We start from the raw sequence: 24,845 nt of genomic DNA, 5'->3' as shown, positions 1-24,845 counted from the left end.
CTGCAGTGGAATGCTAGAAGCCTTATTGCAAATGGACAAGAATTCAAGACCTATATATATCAGTTAAAAGAAAAACCAGACGTTATTTGTATTCAAGAAACATGGCTGAAGACTCATTTGGACTTTATTATTGGGGGATATAGTGCTATAAGACAAGATAGAAATGATGGTCAGGGAGGGGGATGTGTAATCTTTATCAGAGAAATAATGTCTTATAGTAGGCTAACATTTAAGAACAGTCATGATTTAGAAATAGTGGGTGTAGAAGTTTGGATTAATAAAAGGAATATTAGTGTCCTGAATTTTTATAATCCATGTAATAAACTCAAAATAGAGGAATTAGACAGTCTTTGTCAAGGAAATGAAATAATATGGTGTGGTGATTTTAATGCACATAATACAATGTGGGGAGGGAGATCAACAGATTACAACGGACAGGTGGTGGAGGACTTAATGGAGGCAAATGAATTAGTTTGTTTAAATAATGGGCAAGGTACAAGACTCAATTTTAGAGATGGAACAGAGTCTGCGATCGATCTAACTCTGGTAACAATTGAATTCGCTTCTGGTAGCAGTTGGGAAGTATTGGCAAATAACAGTATAGGGAGTGATCATCTTCCGATTATAATCAAGTTTGATATAAGTAATGTGGTTGAGCTAGACGGTATCATGAGATGGACTTTTTCTAAAGCAAATTGGGAGATGTTTGCTAAATTGTGATAATGAATTTGATCAGATTGATATGGCAGGAAGTATTGATGATATAAATGAGCAATTTACTTCAAATATAATTAAAAGCGCTAATCAATCTATTGGGAATAAAACTGGTAAACTTAGTAAATGTGTTAAGATGGTACCGTGGTGGAACAAAGAATGTAATGATGCAATCCGAAACAAAATCAGGCTGTTTGGAAAGCTAAGAAAGACACATTCATTACACAATTTATTAGAATATAAGAAGGCACAGGCTCAGGTAAGGAAAATTGTTAAAAGAGCAAAAAGGGAGTGTTGGAGAGGATTCTGTTCAAGTATTGGGAGAACTACGCCATTAGATAAAGTATGGGGAATGATTAAGAAGATGAGGGGAATTAGACAGCAGAGTAACCTGCCAGTGTTAGAGAATGGAGGGGAAATTGCCACTGGTCCTATGGAGAAGGCAGAAATTCTAGCTACAAATTTTGTCAAAGTTCATTCTTCGGAAAATTTGACAGAAGAAGGTAAGATCAGGAGGCAGGAAGTGTTAGATGAACATCCTAATGTATATGAAGAAAGACATTCGTCGCAGAGTGTTGTAAATGTACCTTTTTCTATTCAAGAGTTGAGAAGAGCATTAAGTAAGTGTAAAATGACTGCTCCTGGGAAAGATAATGTATGTTATATAATGTTGACCAAATTAAGTGATTTTGCATTAGGAAAGCTGTTGGAGATGTATAATAAGATTTGGGAGAAAGGGAAGCTGCCAATAATATGGAAAGAGTCTGTCATTATTCCTATTAGAAAACCTGGGAAAGATCCAACTAGTCCAGGCAGTTATAGACCTATAGCTCTGACATCGCACTTGTGTAAAGTTATGGAAAGAATGATAACAGAAAGGCTGACATACTACGTTGAGAAAAATGAACTAATGACTCCTTATCAGAGTGGGTTTAGAAGAGGGCGGAGTACTTTAGATCCACTGCTGTGCCTGGAATCTGAAGTTAGGAAAGCCCAAGCGAATAAGGAGTGTGTTGTAGCTGTATTCTTTGATGTGGAAAAAGCTTACGATATGATGTGGAAGGAAGGATTATTAATAAAACTGGACATTATGGGTCTGGGAGGTAATGTATATAATTGGATTATGGATTTTTTGTTTGGCCGTGCCATCAGAGTCCGAGTTGGCAATTCTTATTCTCGAAGGCATGAAGTTGAAAATGGAACCCCACAGGGGAGTGTAATTAGTCCTCTTTTGTTTTCTATCATGATAAATGATATATATACACAAGTAGGATCTGATATCGGTAAGTCACTTTTTGCAGATGATGGAGCTATTTGGAAAAGGGGCAGAAATGTAAATTATATTGTAGGTAAGATTCAGGAAGCCATTACGGAAATTGAAAGTTGGTCTCTGACATGGGGGTTTAGATTGTCGGTGGAAAAAACTGAAACTTTATTTTTTACGAGGAAAAGGATAGGTGAGGAGGTTAGGTTAAAACTTTATGGACAAGAACTAAAGAAAGTGAAGACATTTAAATTTCTGGGAATATGGTTGGACGAGAGAGTCACATGGAGTACTCACATTGATAAAGTAGTAGATAAATGTAAAAGGGTTTTAAATGTTATGAGGTGCTTGGCAGGCACTAAGTGGGGGGCTGATAAAGCTGCTTTGAGGAACGTATACACAGCATTAATTAGATCAGCCATAGAATACGGACTAATAGTGTATGGTTCAGCTGCATACTCTTCTCTTCAAAAATTAGATAGAGTCCAGGCACAAGCACTAAGGATATGCTGTGGGGCAGTCAGATCTACACCAGTGTCGGCACTTCAGATAGAGGTCGGAGAAATACCAATTTTTTTGAGGAGAAAACAGTTAATTGTTAATTACTGGGCAAATCTACAGGGCCATAAAGATACTCACCCTACTAAACAAACTGTAAAAACAAGTTGGGAAAGTAACAAAATGAAAAAAGAAAGTTTTTGTGTTTGTGTTTCTGAATTATGTAAGGAATTCAAAGTTAAAGAATGGAATATTAGTCCGACGGTGTTGTTATCAGCTGTTCCACCATGGTTGCTACCTCAACCTATAGTAGATTTATCTTTATTGAAACGGTTACATTCAATGAAAAACAAAATTAATGTACAGGCTTATGTGAATACTGTTCTACATGAACAATATGGGCAGTTTATACAAATATGTACTGATGGATCCAAAAATCCAGAAAATGGTCAAACTAGTTGTGCATTTTATGTTCTTGAATTAAAAGTAAAAGTGGGAAAGCGGACTAGTGATCACATCGCAGTATATACAGTAGAGATGATGGCTATCTCACTAGCACTTCAGTGGGTAGAGGAAATACAGCCAATGCGAGTGGTCATTTGCTCTGACTCCAGTGCAGCTCTGGAGAGTATAAACAACTTCTCTTCAGAATGTCGACAGGATATTTTACACATCATGTTTAGGTTAGTTCATCTGGGAATTGTTGTTCAATTTCTGTGGGTTCCAGCGCATGTGGGTATTAGAGGGAATGAGGTAGTGGATCAACTGGCAAAATGTGGTTTGAAAGCAAACCAGATTGATATTATGGTACCCATCAGTAGAGCAGAAGTCAAATCTGTTACAAAAGTTGTTATCAAGCAACAATGGCAAAAACTATGGGACAGTAACACCAAAGGAAGACATTTATACCAGATACAAAGGGAAGTAGGAATGGGAAGCACTTGGGGGAGTAGTAGAAGAGAACAGAGCATTAACAGCAGGATAAAATTGGGTCACTCTGGATTAAACTCATCACTGCATCTGATTGGAAAACATCCAAATGGCAATTGTGATGGTTGCCAACAACCAGAGACAATACATCATGTATTTTTTAGCTGCCCGGATTATAACAAAGACTCATTCTGAAAACTGCACTGGAACAACTCAACGTCAAGGACATGGATTTCAAGTCAATATACGAAAGTAAATCAAGAAATGAAGCAAACAAGCTGATCTTCAAATTCCTCAAAAGCACTGGTCTGAGGACAAGGATTTAGTATAAACATTTAATAAATCAACAGTAGGTGGCGATATATGCTCCAAGTGGAAGCGATTCGCCATTAAAGAAAAGAAGAAGAAGAAGAAGAAGGTGAGAGGAAACGAAAGTGGATTTTGACATTGTTGAACAGCGCTGAGACGCCATTACAGGGTGTGAGATATCTGCTCGGAGACACACGTTTGGAGTATATTTGGGGAGAAGTGGAGAGACTGTAACTTGGTAGGTCCTGCTCTAGAAATAACTTTAATACAAAATGGCGGAGAAAATCGCTCTTGTTGAAAGTTTCCTGAGCTGCCATGTGTGTTCAGAGACTTTCAGAGATCCCGTGTCTCTGGGCTGTAACCACAGCTTCTGTTCGAGCTGCCTGCAGACATTCTGGGAACAAAGTAAGAACAAAAACTGTCCCATTTGTAAAAGAAAGTCCTCCAAAGATCCTCTTGTGGTGAACTTTGCACTGAAGGAACTGTCTGACTCCTTTGCTGAGAGACAGAAAGCTGGATCATCTGAGACAGAAAAAGGAGAGAAGAAGGTGGAGGTGGTGTGTAGTAAACATCCAGAAGAGCCTAGATTGTTCTGTATGGATGAAGAGAGAGCTGTGTGTCTTGTCTGTGAGTTTTCTCTCCACCAGAGTCACAAGGTGGTTCCTGTAGAACAAGCAGTCAGTGAGCTGAAGGACCTGCTGAAATCTGACTTAGAGTCTCTGCAGGACAAGAGGGACACATACAAAGGAGTGGAGACAACATACAATGAAGTGATTCAAGGTTCCGAGAAGCAGCTGCTGTCCACAGAGAGGAAGATCAGAGCAGAGTTCATCAAGCTCCATCAGTTCCTGAAAGAGGAAGAGGAGTCCAGACTGGCAGCTCTGAGGGAGGAAGAGGAGCAGAAAGGAAAGTCTATCAGCAGAGAGATGAAGAGCATTCAGGAGCACATCTCCTCTCTGTCACACAGTATCTCTGCTGTTGAAGAAGAGCTGCAGAAACACAACGTGCCCTTCCTCAGCAGTTACAAAGCCACTCAGAGCAGAGCCAGAGTCCAGAGCTCACTGCCAGACCCACAGCTGCTCTCAGGAGCGCTGACAGATGTGGCCAAACACCTGGGCAACCTGTCCTTCAGAGTCTGGGAGAAGATGAAGGACCAGGTCCACTTCAGTCCTGTCCTTCTGGACCCAAACACTGCAGACAGCCGGCTCTATCTGTCTGATGATCTGACCAGTGTGAGACGTGAAGACGCAGAACAGCAGCTTCCTGATAATCCAGAGAGATTCACTAACGGTCCTGATGTTCTGGGCTCTGAGGGCTTCAGCTCAGGGAAACACAGCTGGGAGGTGGAGGTGGGAGATCATCCTCGATGGGTTATAGGTTTGACTAAAGAGTCAGTTGACAGGAAGCGAGAGATACCAGCTGTCTCACCAGAATGTGGAATCTGGTGTTTATGGCATCGCAGTGGAAGATACACTAATGGTGATGGTGAGACTGTCAGAGTGAAGAAGAATCTCCAGAGGATCAGAGTCCAGCTGGACTATGACATGGGGGAGGTGTCCTTCTACGACCCTGAACACATGACTCCCATCTGCACTCTCAGAGACACTTTCACTGAGAAACTCTTCCCATGGTTCAGTATTGGACCAGCTGGTGATATCAAAATCTGTCAGAGTGAGATTCCTCTGTGATGCTCAGGAGTGTTGGTTCAGACTTTATTCTGACTTCACTGTCCGTCTACATCTCTTTGGAACAATCAAGAAAAGAATCAACAGATGATAATGAGATATTAATCTTTGCATGACATTTTTACACATTATAATCAAAGAGTCAGACAAAAACAAACAACTTGATTGTTTATTGCTATAGTTTATTTTGCATCATACTTTATTACAGTGTGTTTATAGTTTTCATTTAACTCTGACACTTTATTAAAATCGGAAAATCATTTAAAAATATATTGAGGCATGATTGATGAATGTTCACATTTTGAATCCAAAAATCTTTAAAAGAATACATTTATTTTCTGTTTTTCTTTGTAATGGATGAAATGAGAATGTTTGATTAAGTTTTGTGTGAATTCTTGAAGAAATGTAAGAAGTTTGTATATCGTGCTGAAACTTCATGAAATCAACCAAACTAACAAATCAAAGCTGTCACTTCTCTTTTTATCAACATCTAGTTTCTAGTCAAACATCATGTTATAGCAGGATAAGTTATCAGTTTAACTTTTTTATATTTTTGGGTCTTTTGATGAATTATTTTGAGATATGTTGTTTTTCTGCAGGGAGCAAGTCATTTAATACATTTATTTGAATTAATTATTTCATTCTTACAATGTTGTTTCGTTAGCATGTGACATTTTCAGTCCTATATAGATGGACAATAACATTTATGGTAATTGAAAATATCAATTTCTAATTAACCTAGAGGGAATAACAGCTGTATAATTAAGTGTAGTATTTTTGATGCTGCTTCAGATATCTTGTGATTAAATAAGCAGCAGTTTAATTCAGAAATGTGTCTATGACGCTGATTTGTTTCTTCACGTACATCTGTCAAATAGTCATGTGATAAATTACAGAGAATACAAATGTTGAAAGAATATTGCACAAAAATATAAATAAATAATCTGAACATTTTAATGATCTAATCTCTTCTTATTTAATTCATTGCATCCCTTCATACCTTTACATTCATGGACAGCCAAACTCATGAAATCTCTGTTTCCTTGTGTGAAGTCATGTGACGGATGAACCTGCTGTAAACAAAGAAGCTCCCACCCTGATGAAGGAGACTCAGCAGAAAACATGTGAGGGGTAAAGCATGGCATACTGGAGCTGTGCCACGTGTTTGATTTGATGGAGTTGTTTTGATTCTCTCTTAGAAACTGTCAGGAGTCACATTCTCCACCTCCACTGCAGCATTATAACAAATACAAAGTAGCTTCAACATTATTGTTACGTTCCCTACTGGGCTAGGGGAACCAGAGGGAAGTAACAACATATGAAATAACCAGGAGAGAGAAAAAAGGAGAGGAAACTGAGATATAAAGCCACAAAGTGAGGTTTTAAAAGAAAAAGGGCTCACCAGCCAACTTGCAAACCAAAATAAAACAATACACGAACAAACTGGAGCACATCTCCTAACACTTCACAAAAACCCAGGCCTCACACAGAGACAGAGACATGCTGCACACATGCAGCCAGAGGAGAAGGAGCGAGCGACTGCAGCCTTCCTCAGGTCCTATATGGAGGCCCTGATTGGGGATTGGGAGCACCTGGGGGAGAGGCTGCACCTGGAGACAATCAGGGAGAGAGAGAGACACACAAAAGCACCAACTGCGGCACCAACTGCGGCACGTAACACCCACGTAACACCCACGTAACACCCACGTAACATCGCTCTGAGCCAAAACACCACTGTGCATTAACACCAGCTCATCCGCCATAGTGGCAGCCTGCTGCAAGGAGGTTATTTTTCGTTCATTTAAAACAACAGTATGTTCTGGGACACAGTTTTTAAACTCCTCCAGCACTATGAGATCACAAACTGAAGTTAAGTAGTCAGCCTTTGATGCCTTACACCATCCGTTGAATAGCTTGCTCTTCTCCATTGCAAAGTCTACAAAAGTTTGGCCAGGTGTTTTCTTTAGGCCACGAAAACACTGTCTATAAGCCTCAGGCTCAAGCTCATACACTTTGAGAATAGCGCATTTAACTTTTTCGTACACAATACAATCTTCAACAGGAAGAGAAGAGCAAACCATCTGAGCTTTACCAACTAACTTGCACTGTAACAGTATGGCCCACACATCTTTGGGCCAGTGCAAAGCAGCAGCAATGCGCTCAAACACAACAAAGTATGACTCAACTTCAGACTCACGAAATACTGGAACCAGCTGAATGTTGTTACCAACATCAAAAGGAGCATCATAACCTGACAATGGTTGTGTACCCGAAGGAGGACCCAACTGAACCTGTCTGCAGCTCTAGCTGACGCATCCTGAAAGCTGTGTCTGCATCTAACTTTCTGATCTCCAGCTCCCTCCTGAGCTGAAAATCTTGCTCACGCTCCTCCTTCTCCCACTGGAGACGAGCTAACCTCACTTTCAACCTGGCATCTAATTTAGAACCAGTATGAGAGGACTCACCCAACACAAGGGAGGCCATACTAAACACACAAACTAAATTTGCAACTACTCGCCAGCTACAATTAGATCACCTCACTCAACAGGCAAATATATCTGATGCTACACAAAAATTGACTCTAGTCTTCCAAATAACAAACTTCCCCAGATCCTGCCTACCACAACTTACCTAACTATCTTCTGGAGCGTGCCGGGCTCGAGGCGACTTTAAAGGCAAACATCAGCGGCCGAAACCCTGAAACGCCTGCCCCCAACAGGGACTAAATCCCCACCCAGGATTACCCCGAAAATAAAAAAGGCAAAATAAAAAATGAGTGCCTGAAGGAAAGACTGATTCAGCCCAGCTAGACACTCCCCTATCTAAACTGAGGAAGCTGTTCAACAGTAAGAGACTTCAGCCAATGCTACACACTACTGCTCACCACCAAACACAATCACACTAAACAAACAAATACTCACTCTTTGTCTCAAAGATCGGACGAGCCCCCATGTTACGTTCCCTACTGGGCTAGGGTGTTACGTTCCCTACTGGGCTAGGGGAACCAGAGGGAAGTAACAACATATGAAATAACCAGGAGAGAGAAAAAAGGAGAGGAAACTGAGATATAAAGCCACAAAGTGAGGTTTTAAAAGAAAAAGGGCTCACCAGCCAACTTGCAAAGCAAACCAAAATAAAACAATACACGAACAAACTGGAGCACATCTCCTAACACTTCACAAAAACACAGGCCTCACACAGAGACAGAGATATGCTGCACACATGCAGCCAGAGGAGAAGGAGAGAGCGACTGCAGCCTTCCTCAGGTCCTATATGGAGGCCCTGATTGGGGATTGGGAGCACCTGGGGGAGAGGCTGCACCTGGAGACAATCAGGGAGAGAGAGACACACACAAAAGCACACACAAGCACCAACTGCGGCACGTAACAATTATAAACAGTAATGCATTATTTATTCACTTTGATCATTTGTCTTGATTTACTTCAAACCCAAATGATCCAGTTGTTGATCAGCTGTGTTATTTAAGGTGTAATAAAACAGCCTCATTGAAGAGGACATCACTGAGGGGTTATACACACAGAGCATGACTGTCTGAATGATTTGCTCTAGGAGAGTTTTCACTAACGATGTACTACGTTCACTACAACATGTATTTATTGTGTAACCTACAGTCTTCAAGGAGAACATATACAAATGTGCAAAATGTGCTCCACATCATAATATGTGATTGCATGGTCACGTTACACTTCCCGTAAACACCACAAGATGAAGACAAAGTCAAGATGTGTTTAACTGCTGGATCATTTTGAACACTGAACATGTCATTTCTTTCACTTATTCACATGGATATTATTGTTTCATGCACAGGTTGATCAATAGCCATTTTTATTGTAATACATATCCTTCACAGAAACACCATCCTGTTTGACAGACATACTGTATGTCCAGGGAATGTAAGAAATGAATCTCTGCTGTGGCTCTCGTTGTGGCTTCATCAGGCACAAAGTGGTCCAATCATCTCAAACACATTCTTCAGATTGCATTATATCTTAGACATGAGTCTTTCAGCTCTTCACAGCCCAACTGTTGTTTTGAGCTGCTATCATGAAACCTGGTTGAACAACTTATTAACACAGAATTAAGAAAAACAAATGTCAGACAATCTTTTCATTTTCTGTTATCTCATTCCTTCCTTTGTTAACCGGATTTAGAGAACAACTCAGCTGCTACAAACCTACTTACAGGGCAACATAAGTATCTGTATGAGTGCAGTTTGTCTTTCCTCATGCCAAACACTTTACACCACAAACATTTACTGTTAAAATACAAATCAGTGTCAGCTCCTGCACGTTCTCTTGAAGCCCCGCCTCCAGGAAGTAGTCTCTGTTTAATGAGCCAATTAGGCTTTCCCCTCTCATCCTGAACAGGTCACCCTCCTGGTCAAACGTCAGAGGAAGGTTGAAGATGGGAACTCCCTGGTAGATGGCCTCTTGAAGTGTGTTGGTGACCTTCTGATGTGACCACTCAAGCTCTGCTATCTCCTCAGTGTCAAATAATTGTTGATTTAATTCCTTTATTCATCACTAAACATAAAAGTATATTCAAACATTAGAGTCTATACATTTTGATCGTAATCTCTTCATGTTAGGACACATTTAAGTACGCCTATATTTACGTATCTCTCCCTGTGTCACATTTTTCTCTCCAAAACATAGTCACGTGACGTAGACGTGAAGAAGTGTGGGCCCACAGCTGAGAGGAGTTACAGTAAGATTGGCCCAGTGTCCTCTGCCATGACGGGGAGATAGAAAGTCTTCAGGTTCAAATCAGAGACAGTGATCATACGGCTGTCTTGCCTCTTCAGATAAAGAAGTGTATTGCTTGCCCTGTTTCCATTTGGAAAGAGAGAGGCAGTGTTTCAGCATTGATGATGTAATATAACGTAAATGTTTATTCCCTCTTCTCCTTGTGAAAGATCCAACAATCTTTCAGGGTCAGACATCACGTCGGTTACCTGCAAGTTTCTTTGATTCTTATTACAATGCTCATTCAGATATTCCTTTGCATTGAGGAGAAGACACCACTATGGTCCCCAAGCTCTCAGTAATAATACATCTATTCTCCATAAAGTCCTCAAGACGTTGAAGGGTCAAACTGAAACTTGTAGACAATGTTGGGCATGGAGAGACGAGGGGACCTCAAAGAGAGGTCAGTTCTCATCAACCAAATATCTGCTGCCTGAAGGAACTCTTCACAGTGGACGCTAGGACCAAAGTGACGGGGGACTAATGGTGTAGTGAGGCTCTCTTATATTCATCTCATTCATAAGTAATATCCAGAGGTGGGAGAAGAAGTATTCAAATCTAATACTTAAGTAAAAGTAGAAGTACCAGAGTGTAGGAATACTATGTTACAGTAAAACATTTTTTTAAACTTATATAAATATAGTTAAAGTAGCAAAAGCAAAAGTACTTATGATGCAGATTGGCCTATTTCAGGAGTAATATATATAACATATTTTGAATATAATTTTTGATGCAAAAATATGTTTATCATTGCATGAAGTAATTTTTATTATTTTATTGACTTTAGTGTAGTTTAGTGTAGTTTGTACAGTACTTGAGTAAATGTACTTAGTTACTTTACACCACTGATAATATCAATGCAAAAACAAAATGTCCCCTTAACTCATGTCATTAGTCAGTGCATGGTCTGGTAAAGGAACATATACGATGGTGATGGGGAACTGCGATGTCCAACTCTTCTCCATCTTTGAAATATGAAGTTGAAGTGTACGCTCTGACGCAGCTGCAGCGTTCTGGTTGTGAAATACTTCATGTTGTTTGCGCATCAGTTCCAGTAACACGGTGGAGGGCAATTGTAGTGATGGGACTCTGCGTTGATGTAGCAGCTGGTTTCGGTCCGGATCTCTGGGAGGTTGTGACCTCTGGAGTGGAGCTGCTGGGTGAAGATCTTCATGTTGACCCAGGAGAGCGGAGCAGCCGGTGTCAGCGGTCTCACCTGGATCATCCTGAGGTGAAGCTGGAACCATAAAACAAGGAGGAGGTTCAGTGGAGACAGGTTTCATCAGGAGGGTTTCATGTTTCCTGTTGATGTTCTGCTGCTGATGCAAAAGAGTTCACTGTATATGTGACGTTCGCGAACGATCCGATTCTTTTGAACGGCTCTTTGGTACGAACGAAGGGAACCGAGTCGTTCTTGGTGAGAGCCGTTCTTTTTATCGTTGGTTCCCTGCCTGCCATAAATCCACTCGCCTTTAAAGGAACTTGCTGAATGCACATTTTCCATAGATGATGGCATAACGCGTGCTGCTTGACTAGTAGTTTGGCTGGCTGAGCAAGTTATACATTTTCTGTGAGTAAAAGTAGATTTCTGGCAAAACAGTCAATCATTATCCTGGTGATTATTTAGCAGATAAACCTAGTAACCCCGCCCCCTTAAAAAAAACAAGATCCGGCTCCCTTCAAAGAGCCGTAATTCCCATCACTACGAACATCTTTTTATTTTATATTTGAAGAAATGCACAATGTAAAAATATACAAAAGTCAGAAAACACTATAGTTATCTTACATACTAAAATCCAGCTTTGATAACACTTTATATAATTATAAAACATATCATATATATTATTCTGAAATGGACAAATCTGCACAATGACTACTTTTACTGTCGCTACTTTAACTATATTTTGATGATAATGCTTTTCTACTTTTGCTTGAGTAACATTTTGAATGCAGGACTTTTACTGTAACAGAGTATTCCTACACTCTGAGTACTTCTACTTTTACTCAAGTACAAGATCTGAGTACTTTGACTTTTACTCAAGTACAAGATCTGAGTACTTCTACTTTTACTCAAGTGCAAGATCAGAGTACTTCTACTTTTACTCAAGTACCAGATCTGAGTACTTCTACTTTTACTCAAGTGCAAGATCAGAGTACTTTTACTCAAGTACAAGATCTGACTACTTGTCCCCCCTCTGCTTCCTACAGATGAGGAAAGTCTTCAGACTCTGAGCCGACTCTCAGCTTCAGAGGACATTGAGCTGCAGAAGACAGCGGCCATGTTTTATCTACAGCTCAGTCATCACTGTGAGTAAAGAATCCAAACAGATTTGTATGTTGCTTCACTATCTTCTTCTTTATAGCAATGGTTTACAGATAAGTGGAGCAGGTAATGAGACGTGTGTTTGCTCTCCTCTGCAGAGATAAGCTCTAACGGACTGCACAGTTATTATGCAAATTATCAACTGTAATTTTCTTTCTAGGGTTGGCAGATAATTCCCTGCATGTGTGGGCTGAAGTGCCGTTATTCACAGTACTAGTATCCCAAAAACTCTGCTTCTTCACCCACAATAACCAGTGTTTCCTGCTCTGTGTGTTTCAGTGAAGTCTCCTCTACCAGACGCATTGTTGGAGCCGGTCATGAACTTACTGCTATCATCTGACCTGGATGTTCAGAAGACCATCTCTCTGTCTTTAGTCAATCTGTTAGTGAAGAACAACGGTGAGAAATAAGAAATCACAAGGTGTTTTAAAGAGTCCTCTCTACTTTAAAGAGTCCTCTCCTGCTGATGTTCAGGTGTATATCATTATGTAGTGTCTCTACTTTAAAGAGTCCTCTCCTGCTGATGTTCAGGTGTATATCAGTATGTAGTGTCTCTACTTTAAAGAGTCCTCTCCTGCTGATGTTCAGGTGTATATCAGTATCTCTACTTTAAAGAGTCCTCTCCTGCTGAAGTTCAGGTGTATATCAGTATGTAGTGTCTCTACTTTAAAGAGTCCTCTCCTGTTGATGTTCAGGTGTATATCAGTAAGTAGTGTCTCTACTTTAAAGAGTCCTCTCCTGCTGATGTTCAGGTGTATATCAGTAAGTAGTGTCTCTACTTTACTTTAAAGAGTCCTCTCCTGCTGATGTGCAGGTGTATATCAGTGTGTAGTGTCTCTACTGCAGTGGTTCTCAAAGTGGGGGGCGCGCCCCCCCTGGGGGGTGCAGAGGCATGACAGGGGGGGGCGCGAGAGACCAAGAAGGAAAATTGTTATTAAAAAAAAAAAGAAAATCATAATTAAAAAAATTAGTGATTCGAAAATAATATGATACAGTACTATTACGTCTGGGTCTCTGCGTTTCATTAAAGCTCGGCTCTGTGTGTGTGTGGAACGAGCCATTTTGTGTGCGTGCGCGAGCGAGAGAGAGAGAGCGCACCGGTACCGGAGGTCGTTGTTGTTAGCTTCTGGTGCTAGCGAGCTAGTGGCCGGGTCTCAAGCGTTTTGGTCACGATTAATGTAAACAATTATTTCCGAGGCACACGTTTATATGATCATTATAGTTATAAAGAAATAAGAGAATAAATGAAAAACAGGTATGAAATGCTATATGACAGTAAAACAAGAATACAGTTTAAAAGGGTGATTTGTAAAATATCTATAAAGAAAAAGTAAATCTGTTTACAGTTCTGTTTCATATGGGTGTTGAGAGATGTATCCATAGATCTCTTCATTTTGCTCTCAAAGTGCACCAGATTGATGCTTTTAACTTAAATATTTAAAAATAAATCTTCCCTATGTGAGGTCCACACACCACCTATAAAAATAGCACTTTACCCCTGCTTACACCTATATGCCATGAGCTGATTATCGAGCCTTCATTGTAACAGTCGCGGGTACATTGTGTATTTGCGTGGGGATTGTTGCAGTAGAAAATTCCACTGTAGCGACCGGTACATTAATGGGAAACCCTAAATGTTTGAGCACCCTCTATGAAACGTCAAGCTACTCCACAGCACCCCCAAAATAAATCTCTGGCGCCGCCACTGAGCCTGACTATTTGTGTTGGGGGGGCCCGACTTTTTTTTTTCTCCAAAGGGGGGGCCTGACAGAAAAAGTTTGAGAACCACTGCTCTACTGTGACATGTCTGCTCTGATTGGTTAGCTGGCTGGCTCTGTTGTTATTGGTCAACATCTTAGAGATGTCCCTCTAATAGAATCATGTTTTTAATATTGCTTTTTAAAATCTAATTGTTATCCACCATCACATCTTAAATTGACCAGATTAATAGGGTCATAATAACCGTGCATATACTGTAATATGGTGTCAGTGTGCAGAGCCTCTGTGGTTGAGATGGGGATGCTGGTTCCGCTCCTGGATCTGATCCGGTCCGGAGACTCCAGCGCTCAGAGCCACTCCTGCGCCTGCGTCTGCCTCCTCGCCTCCTCAGGTGGGTGCAGAAGGATTTAAGGTCTTTAAATTGTTCAATAATAATTATTCTCTCTGTGTCTGGCTGTTACATATTTTTATATATATTTGTTTTTGTATTCGGGATTGTGGGAAACGGGATTTCGATCTCTCTGTCTGTACACACAAACTGAAAGATTGACAATAAAGTTCACTTTGACTTGTGCAAAATGTAACGTTGAGTTTCTCCTTCCTCAAGATTCAAGGCTTTATTGTCATGTGTACATAGCCACAGTGTAGATATGACAATGAAAATCTGAGGTCACACGCTCCTCCAGCAGTGCAACACAATAAAACAGATAAAATAGAATTTCATTGCCATTTCTACACTGTAGCTTTGTACATATGATAATAAAACCTTTGAATCTATCTTATGTATATACAGTATATTATAAGCCTATGTTCATGCTACTGCAGTATTTGTTTACCTTTTTTAAAGAACATTTTAATTTTGTATATTGTTTATAGTGATTGATATACTATTTTTCATTTTCATTTTCATTTGAATTGTTAACTCTTTTCCACTTTTGAGTATTTGCATTTTAATGTTGAGCACACTGGTCCTGTAACAAAAATAATTTCCCAATTTGGGATTAATAAAGTACCTACCTACCTGTTAAGGAATAATTCTTCTAGGTATCTAACCTTTTGCTCTGTGACGTTTTATGATCTACTCTGACGTCTGTTATCTCCTTTAAGGAAAGGCCTTGGTGCCATATGTGTTGTTGTCACCAGTTTGTGACCGGTCAACTTGTCTTAACCTACCTAACTATCTATCTATCGACTGTAGAGGTGAGTTTGAAGGTCAGTTCACAAAAATGTATGATTCAAAATTCAGTTTTGTTGTTGTTTAGAACTAGATGCAGGCGTGCAGATGCCTACATACTCTCTCACAGAATGGTAAATATTTTCCCATTTTGCTGATGCTTTTATCCATTTAAATAACAATAAGTGCATGTAACCATGACGATGCAAACTCAAAAAGTGTCTATACTAGATGTGAGAAAATGAATATAAATACATTTTTACCACTGAAGATAGTACTTGTGTATTTTTAACTAAAGTAACTTTTTAGATTTCCCATAATATTTGTATTTTGCGTGGACTGTGACATGTTGTGTGGAGTGTTTTTCGAGCAAGGCAAGTTTATTTATATTGCACCTTTCAACACAAGGCAATTCAAAGTGCTCTCCAAAAAACCAAAACAAGCTAATATAGAATAACACAGATATAAAATACATGAATAAAAGTTACAGTGCAGTGTAAGAGATGAATAGTTCATTTAAAAACAGCGTCAAAAAGAAAAGTCTTCAGGCTGGATTTAAAAGTAGACAGAGTTGCAGCCGACCGGCAGGTTTCTGGGAGTTTGTTCCAGATACTTGGAGCATAATAACTGAACTTCTCCATGTTTAGTTCTGACTCTGGGGACAGAAAAGTGCACCGTACTTTAACAACAAACTCCTCCTAGGGATTTTATCCAATCATCTTCAAATCTTGACAGTAGCATCTCAAGACCTGGCAGATGCAAAGTTAGTGGCGCCCATTTTGACTCTCGCCTGATAGCTATGTGATCCCTTTCCATGGAAGGTGATTATCTCCTAACGCCAGCTGACATGCTCCAAACGGCCCCAAACGTCACATGATGGTTAATGCTTCGGCCCTGAACAGCTCATCTCCAAATCTGAGGTGCCGAAACACGATATTGCTGTGACACCAATGGACACGGTCCGATCGCTACCAAATTTCACATGTAATATCACCGGTCCATGCCTCAAAACATCTACATTACAACAGAATTGTGTCGAAGTCTTTACGTTTGGTGTCAATCATGATGAAGTCCAAGCTATGTAACATGAATGGCATGTCCCCCAAAGAGTTTATGGAAATCAAAAATAGTCATAATTGTCTATGATAAACTGTGTAGCCGTAATATAGAAACTCAGAGTCCCCTTTAAACCCACCATATGTAATCCCACAGCCGTTACGGCATACAATAATGTACTGTATTATAAACGCTTTGTAATCTAGAGCCTTTGCTATAAATCATAATATTATAATATCATATTTTCCAGTGTTCCCCAAGTGATAAACTTAAGTATAAAATAAAAGTACTTTAGTAGTATTTCCATCTTATTCATCTTTATACTTTTCTAAATCACTTCATCTCTCAGGTAACTATTTTACTTTTTACTCAGTTACGTTTTTCTTACATTACATTACATTACATTGCATTCTTTTAGATATACTGAACAATTTGTACTAACCCTAACCCTAAACCCTATCCATACCATAATTAGGTAATTTTAAATGTGAGTTTTCATTAACTTGTGTCTGTTAAAGGTGGGGTAGGTCATTTTGGAGAAACCAGCTCGAGTGCGCTAGAATTTGGAAATACACAACCGGAAAAGATCTGCCACTTCCTTATAGAGCCCCTCCTCCAACACACACGAACGCGCACATGACCAATGAGGGCACGAGATAGGTTTGTGCACACATGGAAGGCTGACAGGCAGGTAGGCCATCCAGTTATTTTAGCCGGGCCGGCTCAGATGATTGGTCGTGCTTTTTACAGTACTACGGCTTCCACAGATGAAATTCTTGTATGGATTTTTTGTCAAAGCACTTAAGATATTCATTGCTATCGGGATGTTAAGAGCATTCCATGGAATATAACAAAAAGTGTATCTCGAGCCGGTTTCTCAAACTTACCTACCCCACCTTTAATGGGTTTAGAAATCTTCCTACTTCTCAAGATAAATAAACTATTTGTTAGTGAAACCCTGACAGCGATGATTTTTTTACCAAAGTTTTGCAGATAATAATTACGCATTTCTATTTAAGTGAGGTTTTAAATGTTTGTGTTGTTGAATCAAAAGCACATCACATAAGGCATATATACATTTTCAGTTTTTATTTGACTCTATTGAGGTGAGTGACTCCATGTTTCAGTCAATACAATTACATGTTCCGCTCTTCACCTCAACATTTGGAGTATTAAAGTCCCAGAATATTTGACCAGCTTCTATGAACACATTTAAAAAATATATACATATATAATGGAATTGAATGTGTACAGTGAGACAAATATAAAAACACTTTTATATTTCATACCATGGGTTGTTTTATTTATGAAAGTGTTGATTAAACATACAATGAATAAAAAGAAGTACTTTAGTAACCAAAATGTATACAGTAAATAATGTATACTGTATATGTTTACACAGTGAGGCACATGCGTACAAAGATAGATTTGAATTTGTATTTTATTTTTAAATCAAATCCTAATTGTATTGGGCGAACCTGAGCTCCAGGAGAAAACCCAAAAGTGGATCAGATAGGGTTTTCTGGACCTCAGGTTTTCCAGAAATCCATATTAATAAGGATTAAAAAAAACATCAGCAAAAAGTCCCTCCTCCATTTACCTCACCTCACTCCACCCTCCAAAGTGTCTTTGAGTTAAAGAAAAGCGCTATATAAATATAATGTATTGTTGTATCTTCCCCCTCATACGGTGTTCCTGAAGTGCAAGTCAAAACAACATTTCAGAAAACACTTAAACATTTCACATTTTACGGAAAGGGTATTCCTTTAGGGAGAACACTTCTTGTTTGTGATTGGACAGAGCCAGCCAGAGAAGTTGCTGTGATTGGTTGTTTTTGCTGCCAGTCAAGAAATTATGCTTTGTGATTGGTCCGCACCCGTCCAACAGCACCACGTATTTCCTGTTTGGTACTGTTCAGCTGTTTCTTCACGAATTGTAAACTGAGTTGGAAAGAATGGAAGAAGAGATGGAACGAAGGATATACATACGATGTTATCCTCGACATGCTGTCAACCCATCACGACATCTACATGTCCCTTAGAACCAGGGGTGTAGTGCTGCCGGAGCGCCGCTCCGGTTGTTAGCATCTGGTTAGCTAGCTATGCTAACGTACATAAGGAGTTGTTTCTACAACAAGGTGGAGGAGAGTCCTCTCCTTTCAGACTGAGAGGATCTTATAACTACAGCTCAGTAATAATGATAATAATAATAATAATAATAATAATAATAATAATAATAATAATAATAATAATAATAATAATAATACATTTGATTTATATAGCACACTTTAAACATAAAAGGTTAAAATAAAATAAATAAATAAAGTGAGGTCTCAGTCCAAACCCTTTAAACTGCGCTTTCAGGGTTCTAAGCAGGGGTGTAGTGCTATTTTTATAAGTGCAGGAGCGCACTTATGACCAACAAAACAGCAACATATGGACATAGGTTACTATATCAAAAGTGTGCAAATGTATTTAGAATCCTATCCATGTGACCCTTTTTATAGTGGGTGGTGGACCTCACCTCCTCTAGGGGGGTCCGGGGACTTGCTCCCCCGGGAAGATGATTTTTTAAAAGTTGAAGTTAAATTCAATCTGGTGCACTTTGAGAGCAAAGTTAGGGACTAAATCTATTGATGCATCTCTAAACAACACCCATGTGAAACGGTACTGTAAACAGATTTACTTTTTCTTTATGCTTGTCTTACTAATCACTCCCCTTTTAAACTGTATTTTAGTTTTACTGTCCTATAGTATGAGTTGGAATTATTTCATACCTGTTTTTAATTTATTCTCTTATTTTTATAACTATAATGATCATATAAAAAGGTGTGCTTTGGAAATACTTGTTTACATAAATGGTGACCAAACCGTTTGAGACCCACTGAGATAGCTTAGACTAAAGTTAACTATCTAAACACTCAGAGTCCTTTAGCTCACTGAGCTGTAGTTATAAGATCCTCTCAGTCTGACAGGAGAGGACTCTCCTCCACCTTGTTGTAGAAACAACTCCTTATGTACGTTAGCATAGCTAGCTAACCAGATGCTAACAGCTGTGACTACCCGATTTGCATCTCTGCCCGATTTGCATTGCGCAAGCGCGAGATGGTCCGCCATATTGGACAGCTACATACGGCAAGAAAAATCAAAAATCAAAAAACCCGACAACATTAATCTGAACGAGAGAGAGAGAGTTATTGTTATTACAACGTGACTTCACTATTATTTAACAAATACTTTTATTGGGTCAATTACATTCTTAGAATAAGTGAGAAATTGATTTAACTTCTGTTAGACAGTTATCATACTGAAGAAATATTTACTGTGAATGTATGCAAAAATGTATGGCATTAATAATTTATATGTAATTACATTAACTATGAATGTCTTTCATTTTATTTCAAATTAAATACATGTATAAAAAGATTTTCCATAAAAAAGTTGATTCAAGAACACATCTCTGTTATTAGATCAGTAGTTTTCTTATATGACAATTATTGCTACATTTGAAAGGTCTTTACCAGCTTTGGAATTATATATATATATATATCGTTCAGATTAATGTTGTCAGGTTTTTTTAGTTTTCTTTTTCTGCTTTGCCAAACGCCACTGTGTCAAGTGTCCTATTTGGGTTGCCGTATGTAGCTGTCCAATATGACGGACCATCTCGCGCTTGCACAATGCAAATCGGGCAAAGATGCAAATCGGGCAGTCACAAGCACTACACCCCTGGTTCTAAGGGACATGTAGATGTCGTGATGGGTTGACAGCATGTTGAGGATAACATCGTATGTATATCCTTCGTTCCATCTCTTCTTCCATTCTTTCCAACTCAGTTTATAATTCGTGAAGAAACAGCTGAACAGTACCAAACAGGAAATACGTGGTGCTGTCGGCCGGGTGCGGACCAATCACAAAGCATAATTTCTTAACTGGCAGCAAAAACAACCAATCACAGCAGTGCTCCTCTGGCTGGCTCTGTCCAATCACAAACAAGAAGTGTTCTCCCTAAAGGAATACCCTTTCCGTAAAATGTGAAATGCTGTAGTGTTTTCTGAAATGTTGTTTTGACTTGCACTTCAGGAACACCGTATGAGGGGGAAGACACAACAATACATTATATTTATATAGCGCTTTTCTTGAACTCAAAACGCTTTGGAGGGTGGAGTGAGGTGAGGTAAATGGAGGAGGGACTTATTGTTGATGTTTTTTTGAATCCTTATTAATATGGATTTCTGGAAAACCTGAGCTCCAGGAGAAAACCTTATCTGAGCAAAAAGTGAAGGAGGGAGGGGGTGAGGTAGGAGGAAGGAGGTGAGGTAGGAAGGAGCTGAGGGAAATGGAGTTACTGTTGTCCAGCTGGAGCTGAATCACCAGAAGTTTCCTCCATCTTCTCTGAGGAGGTGTTTCTCGCGTCTTTGGCTTTCTTCCTCATCTCCTTCTCTTGCATCTTGCTTATCATTTTCTGCAAGGCAACGTCTCGATCCTCAGTCTCCCCTCTCCTGCGAGAGAAGAAACCTCTGCTCTTATTCTTCATGTGAAGACAGAGGTCTTCCAGAAGTTTAATTTCCTCCTCCATCTTTTTCTCAGTTGTTGCCCAGCTCAGTCTTCTCTGAGCCAGGTCGTCCCTCTGCTCCTCCACCTGTTTCAGTTGTATCTCCATCAGAAGAAACTTGATCTCCATGCTCTGGTGTTTCTGGTCCAGGTCGTCCTTCTTCTGAGTTACCTCCTTTAATTTGGTCTCTACCAAATTAACCTTGGACTCCCAGCTCTCCTGGTTCTGGGCCAGGTCTTTGGAGAGCTTATTCTTCTGCTCTTCCAATTGGTTTTCCAACTGCTTGACATCTGTCTCCTTGCGTTGGACAAACTGCTCCCAGTTCAGCTGTTTTTCAGCCAGGTCTTTGGAGAGCTTCTCCTCCTGCTCTCTCATCTGTTCTTTCAGCTGTTTGACGTCCGTCTCCCAGCTCAGGTTATTCTCGGCCAGGCGATCTTTCTCTTTTTCCACCTGCTTTAATTTAGCCTCCACCTGTTTGAACTCAGTCTCCAAGGTCAGGGTTACCTTGGCCATGTCGTTCTTTTCCTGAGTCACCTCATTTAGTGTTGTCTCCATCTGTTGCTTCTCAGTCTCCCAGGTGTGATTCTTATCGGCCAGGTCTTTAGAGAACTTTTCCTCTTGCCTTTTCAACTGGGCCTCCATCTGTAGGAATTCCGTCTCCAAGGTCTTGTTTCTACTGGCCAGGTAATTGTTCTTCTTCTCCACCTCTTTCAATTTCATCTCCAGCTCTTGCTTCTCACTCTCCCAGGTGAGAGTATTTTCGGCCAGGCTCTTGGTGAACTTTTCCTCGCATTGAAGGAGTTGTTCCTCTCTTCTCTGCAGCAGGTTTAAAGTCACCAGGTTGGCCTTGTTGTGTTGGTCTGAGAGCTTCTGTTGCTGTGTCTCATACCGTGCCACTGTGTCTTCCAGCTGCTCTTTGTGTTGAAGCTCTGCAGCTTCCATGTTCTCCTCCAGATCGCTGTTTCTATCCTCCAAGATTGTCACACACTCAAGGAGTGCTTCCCCTTTTCTTATCAGCTCTTTCATGGTCTCCCCTTTCCTCATCCTCAGTTTGATGATCTCTGGGTCACACTGCAGGGGAACATCATTGTTCTCGCTGTCAGAAGTCGCCTGGTCCTTCTCGTCTGAGACATTTCCTTTCTCTGCCTCATGCGTTGCCACAATTTGGTCCAGCTGCCTCTTGTGTTGGCATTCTGCATCTTCCATATTCTTATTCAGACGTGATATTTCTGCCTCATGCTCCATGATGGTGTCAACCAGCCTTTTGTTCTCTTGTTGGTACCCTGAGTCCTTGTAGCTCAGAAGCTCCTCAAGACGTTTGACCTTGTCTTTTTGTTTGCGCATACTGTGGCAAAATGTCGTCCTCTCCTCCTGAAATGCCCCACGATACTCATCCAAGCCGTTTATCTGGCCATTTCTGCAGTGGACCTGCCTGTAAGCTCGATCCGCTTCTGCTCCATGGTCGAATGGCCTGGGGTTTCCCCTGTTGTTCTGGGGGCTTCTTCTATCCATGGCACCGTCTATAGACTTGTGTTGTGCGTAGGTAGAATAATCTATTTCTCTTTGGAAGAAGTGTTCTGTGTAGAAGTCTGCGAAGGTTGTCTGAATGCGTCTAACCACTTACAGCTCTGGAGTGAAGAGTGACGAGTGAATGCACATCACAGCCCTTGCAATCTACCTTCGGACTCCTGTGACATCACCATGACATCACAGATCTCTTTGATCTTCTGTGACGGAACACTCATCAAAGCCAATGATGTCATCGCTTCAGTGTGTCAGGATGTCACTGAAATAGTTTGGTTTAGATTTATGGTGTTGCCATGGAAACACAAACTCGCAATAATAATAATAAAAATGATAATAATACATTTAATTTTGATGGCGCTTTTCCTAGTGCTCAAAGACGCTTTAAATAAAATCAGAAATAGAAACGGTACAAACAAAACAAAACAACAATAAACAACAATAAAACAACAATACTACCCGATGTTGTCAAAAATACATAGTCCAAACGGCACCAAACGTCACATGATAGTTAATGCTCCAGCCTTGAACAGCTCTACGTCAAATCTGATCATCTCATCATATGCTGTTGCCATGGAAACACGAACTCGCCATAAAACACGATGTCGACTTAACTCAATGGTAAATGGTCCAAACATCACCAAACTTCAGATGACCGTTAATGGTAGAGCCCTCAACTCGTCTCTGATAACGAGGCAGCCCTCCAGACATCTGAGCCAATTGTGAGTCTTCACCGCACGCCGTCATGTGGCGCCCATTTTGAGGCTCGCTTGATGGCTATGTGATGGAGCTGGACTTTGTGTTGTGTGTAGATCTGATCCAGGAGCAGCTGATGGAGCTGGACTTTTTGTTGTTGTGTGTAGATCTGATCCAGGAGCAGCTGATGGATCTGGACTGCTTGTTGCCTCTGCAGTCGCTGCTGAAGACATCCTCTGCTGAGTGGAGAGAGTCGGCCGTAATATTAACTTTATTTAACACAACATTTACGGTACAAGATTTAATCATACAGCCCATGTAGTATAATATTTTACAAATGATGAATTACAGCAAACATGTGCAATATATCCATTATTACAGCTCCGTGGGCTGGCAGTAAGGCGATATGGGTCCGTTCTTATTGTGCATCCATGGGTAAAGATAAACGCATGTAGTGCTGAACACGTAACATGAACGTGCCGGGCGGCGCGGTCCCGTGGGTTAGATGCGCGTTCATAATGCAGAGGGAAATAACTCACAGAATAACGTTATTAGCACATTTTTACAACTTGAGGAACGAATGTTTTTAATAAGGGCTATACAAGTGTTCATACTGGGTAGTTTATTTAGTTTAAAAAAAATTATCCAACGATTTACAGACCACTCTTTCCCCATGTAAGTCAATGGGAAAAAGTGTTTCCGGGCCTGGCAACCAAAAGGAAGTGTAGTACCGCCGTTTGGCCAGCACGAATATTTTCATCTGAGTCCGGCGCACTTCCTGGGGGCTTGGTTTGCTCCTGCTGTAAATCTCTCCGGTAGTCCACCAGCAGATGAAAAACACCCACCTCTCCGCCTCTTCCAAGGGACGAGGGGACCGTGCGTCAGAGTTTCAGTTAGATTTTTTTTTTCGCTGGTCAACATGTCCGTTAAAGTTGAAATCTTCCGGACAAAATTAGAAAAGTGCCGGTCAAAGGTCTTCTTTGTTATTTATTGAGCTTTAAAACAAATTGATAACGACTCTATATAATAATATAAGAATAATAAACGGAGCCTCTCTTTTCCTCCCCCTCTTCTGACAGCCGAGAGCAGAGGTGGGAGAGGCGGGGCTATTGCTTCAACGTTATCAGGAAATGATCGTATAGGGCGTAGACACAGAGCCGTTTGCCCCCCCAGAGCATTTCGTCCGCAGATCTACCCACCTAGGGACCCGTTATCGTTTTATGCGTTTCCGTCTATATGATAGAGAACTGTAGCGGATACGACCGTTATCGTCCTCGTGTGGCTGGGGCCTAAAAGCGTCCTCATTATTTAGTGAGCATTTCTTGATCCATTTTAAACGGTAGTGGGGACAAGATCCACCAAAAGCAACTCAAAGTACTGCAGCCATTTACACCATCTTATCATAGTAGATATTCTTAACAAATGAATCACTATCAGGCCTTGAGATCCAGGAGGTTTGAGTCTTCTGTGTGTTTCCCCTGCAGATGGAGACTTCTCCTCTCTGTTGTCTGGCGGTGAGGTGGAGGATCAGCTCCGGACGGTTCATGATCAGACGGAGGAAACCAGACGGCTGCTGCAGACGATCCAGCCTCTCTCTCTCTCCATCTCCTGTTCACCCTTTACTGCCTCGACA

General features: G+C 40.5%; 2 protein-coding genes across 2 annotated transcripts; both read left to right on the top strand.

The window, feature by feature from the left end:
* The first annotated feature begins 3,823 nt into the window (after nt 1-3,823).
* On the top strand, nt 3,824-5,557 carry LOC117493877 (nuclear factor 7, ovary-like). The gene has a single exon (XM_034144456.1). It carries the CDS (start codon nt 3,988-3,990, stop codon nt 5,401-5,403), a length of 1,416 nt encoding a protein of 471 aa, XP_034000347.1. The 5' UTR covers nt 3,824-3,987; the 3' UTR covers nt 5,404-5,557.
* A 917-nt stretch (nt 5,558-6,474) lies between these two features.
* Nucleotides 6,475-14,619, top strand: LOC117493820 (vacuolar protein 8-like). The gene is made up of 4 exons (XM_034144396.1): nt 6,475-6,524; nt 12,375-12,473; nt 12,769-12,888; nt 14,480-14,619. Exons 1-4 carry the CDS (start codon nt 6,500-6,502, stop codon nt 14,617-14,619), a joined length of 384 nt encoding a protein of 127 aa, XP_034000287.1. The 5' UTR covers nt 6,475-6,499.
* The last annotated feature ends 10,226 nt before the right edge of the window (nt 14,620-24,845 follow it).

Source organism: Trematomus bernacchii, unplaced genomic scaffold (genome assembly GCF_902827165.1).
Source record: "Trematomus bernacchii unplaced genomic scaffold, fTreBer1.1, whole genome shotgun sequence".
Lineage (NCBI taxonomy): Eukaryota > Metazoa > Chordata > Actinopteri > Perciformes > Nototheniidae > Trematomus > Trematomus bernacchii.
Note: the sequence above shows the minus strand (reverse complement) of the source record. Positions and strands in the feature narration are given on the sequence as shown.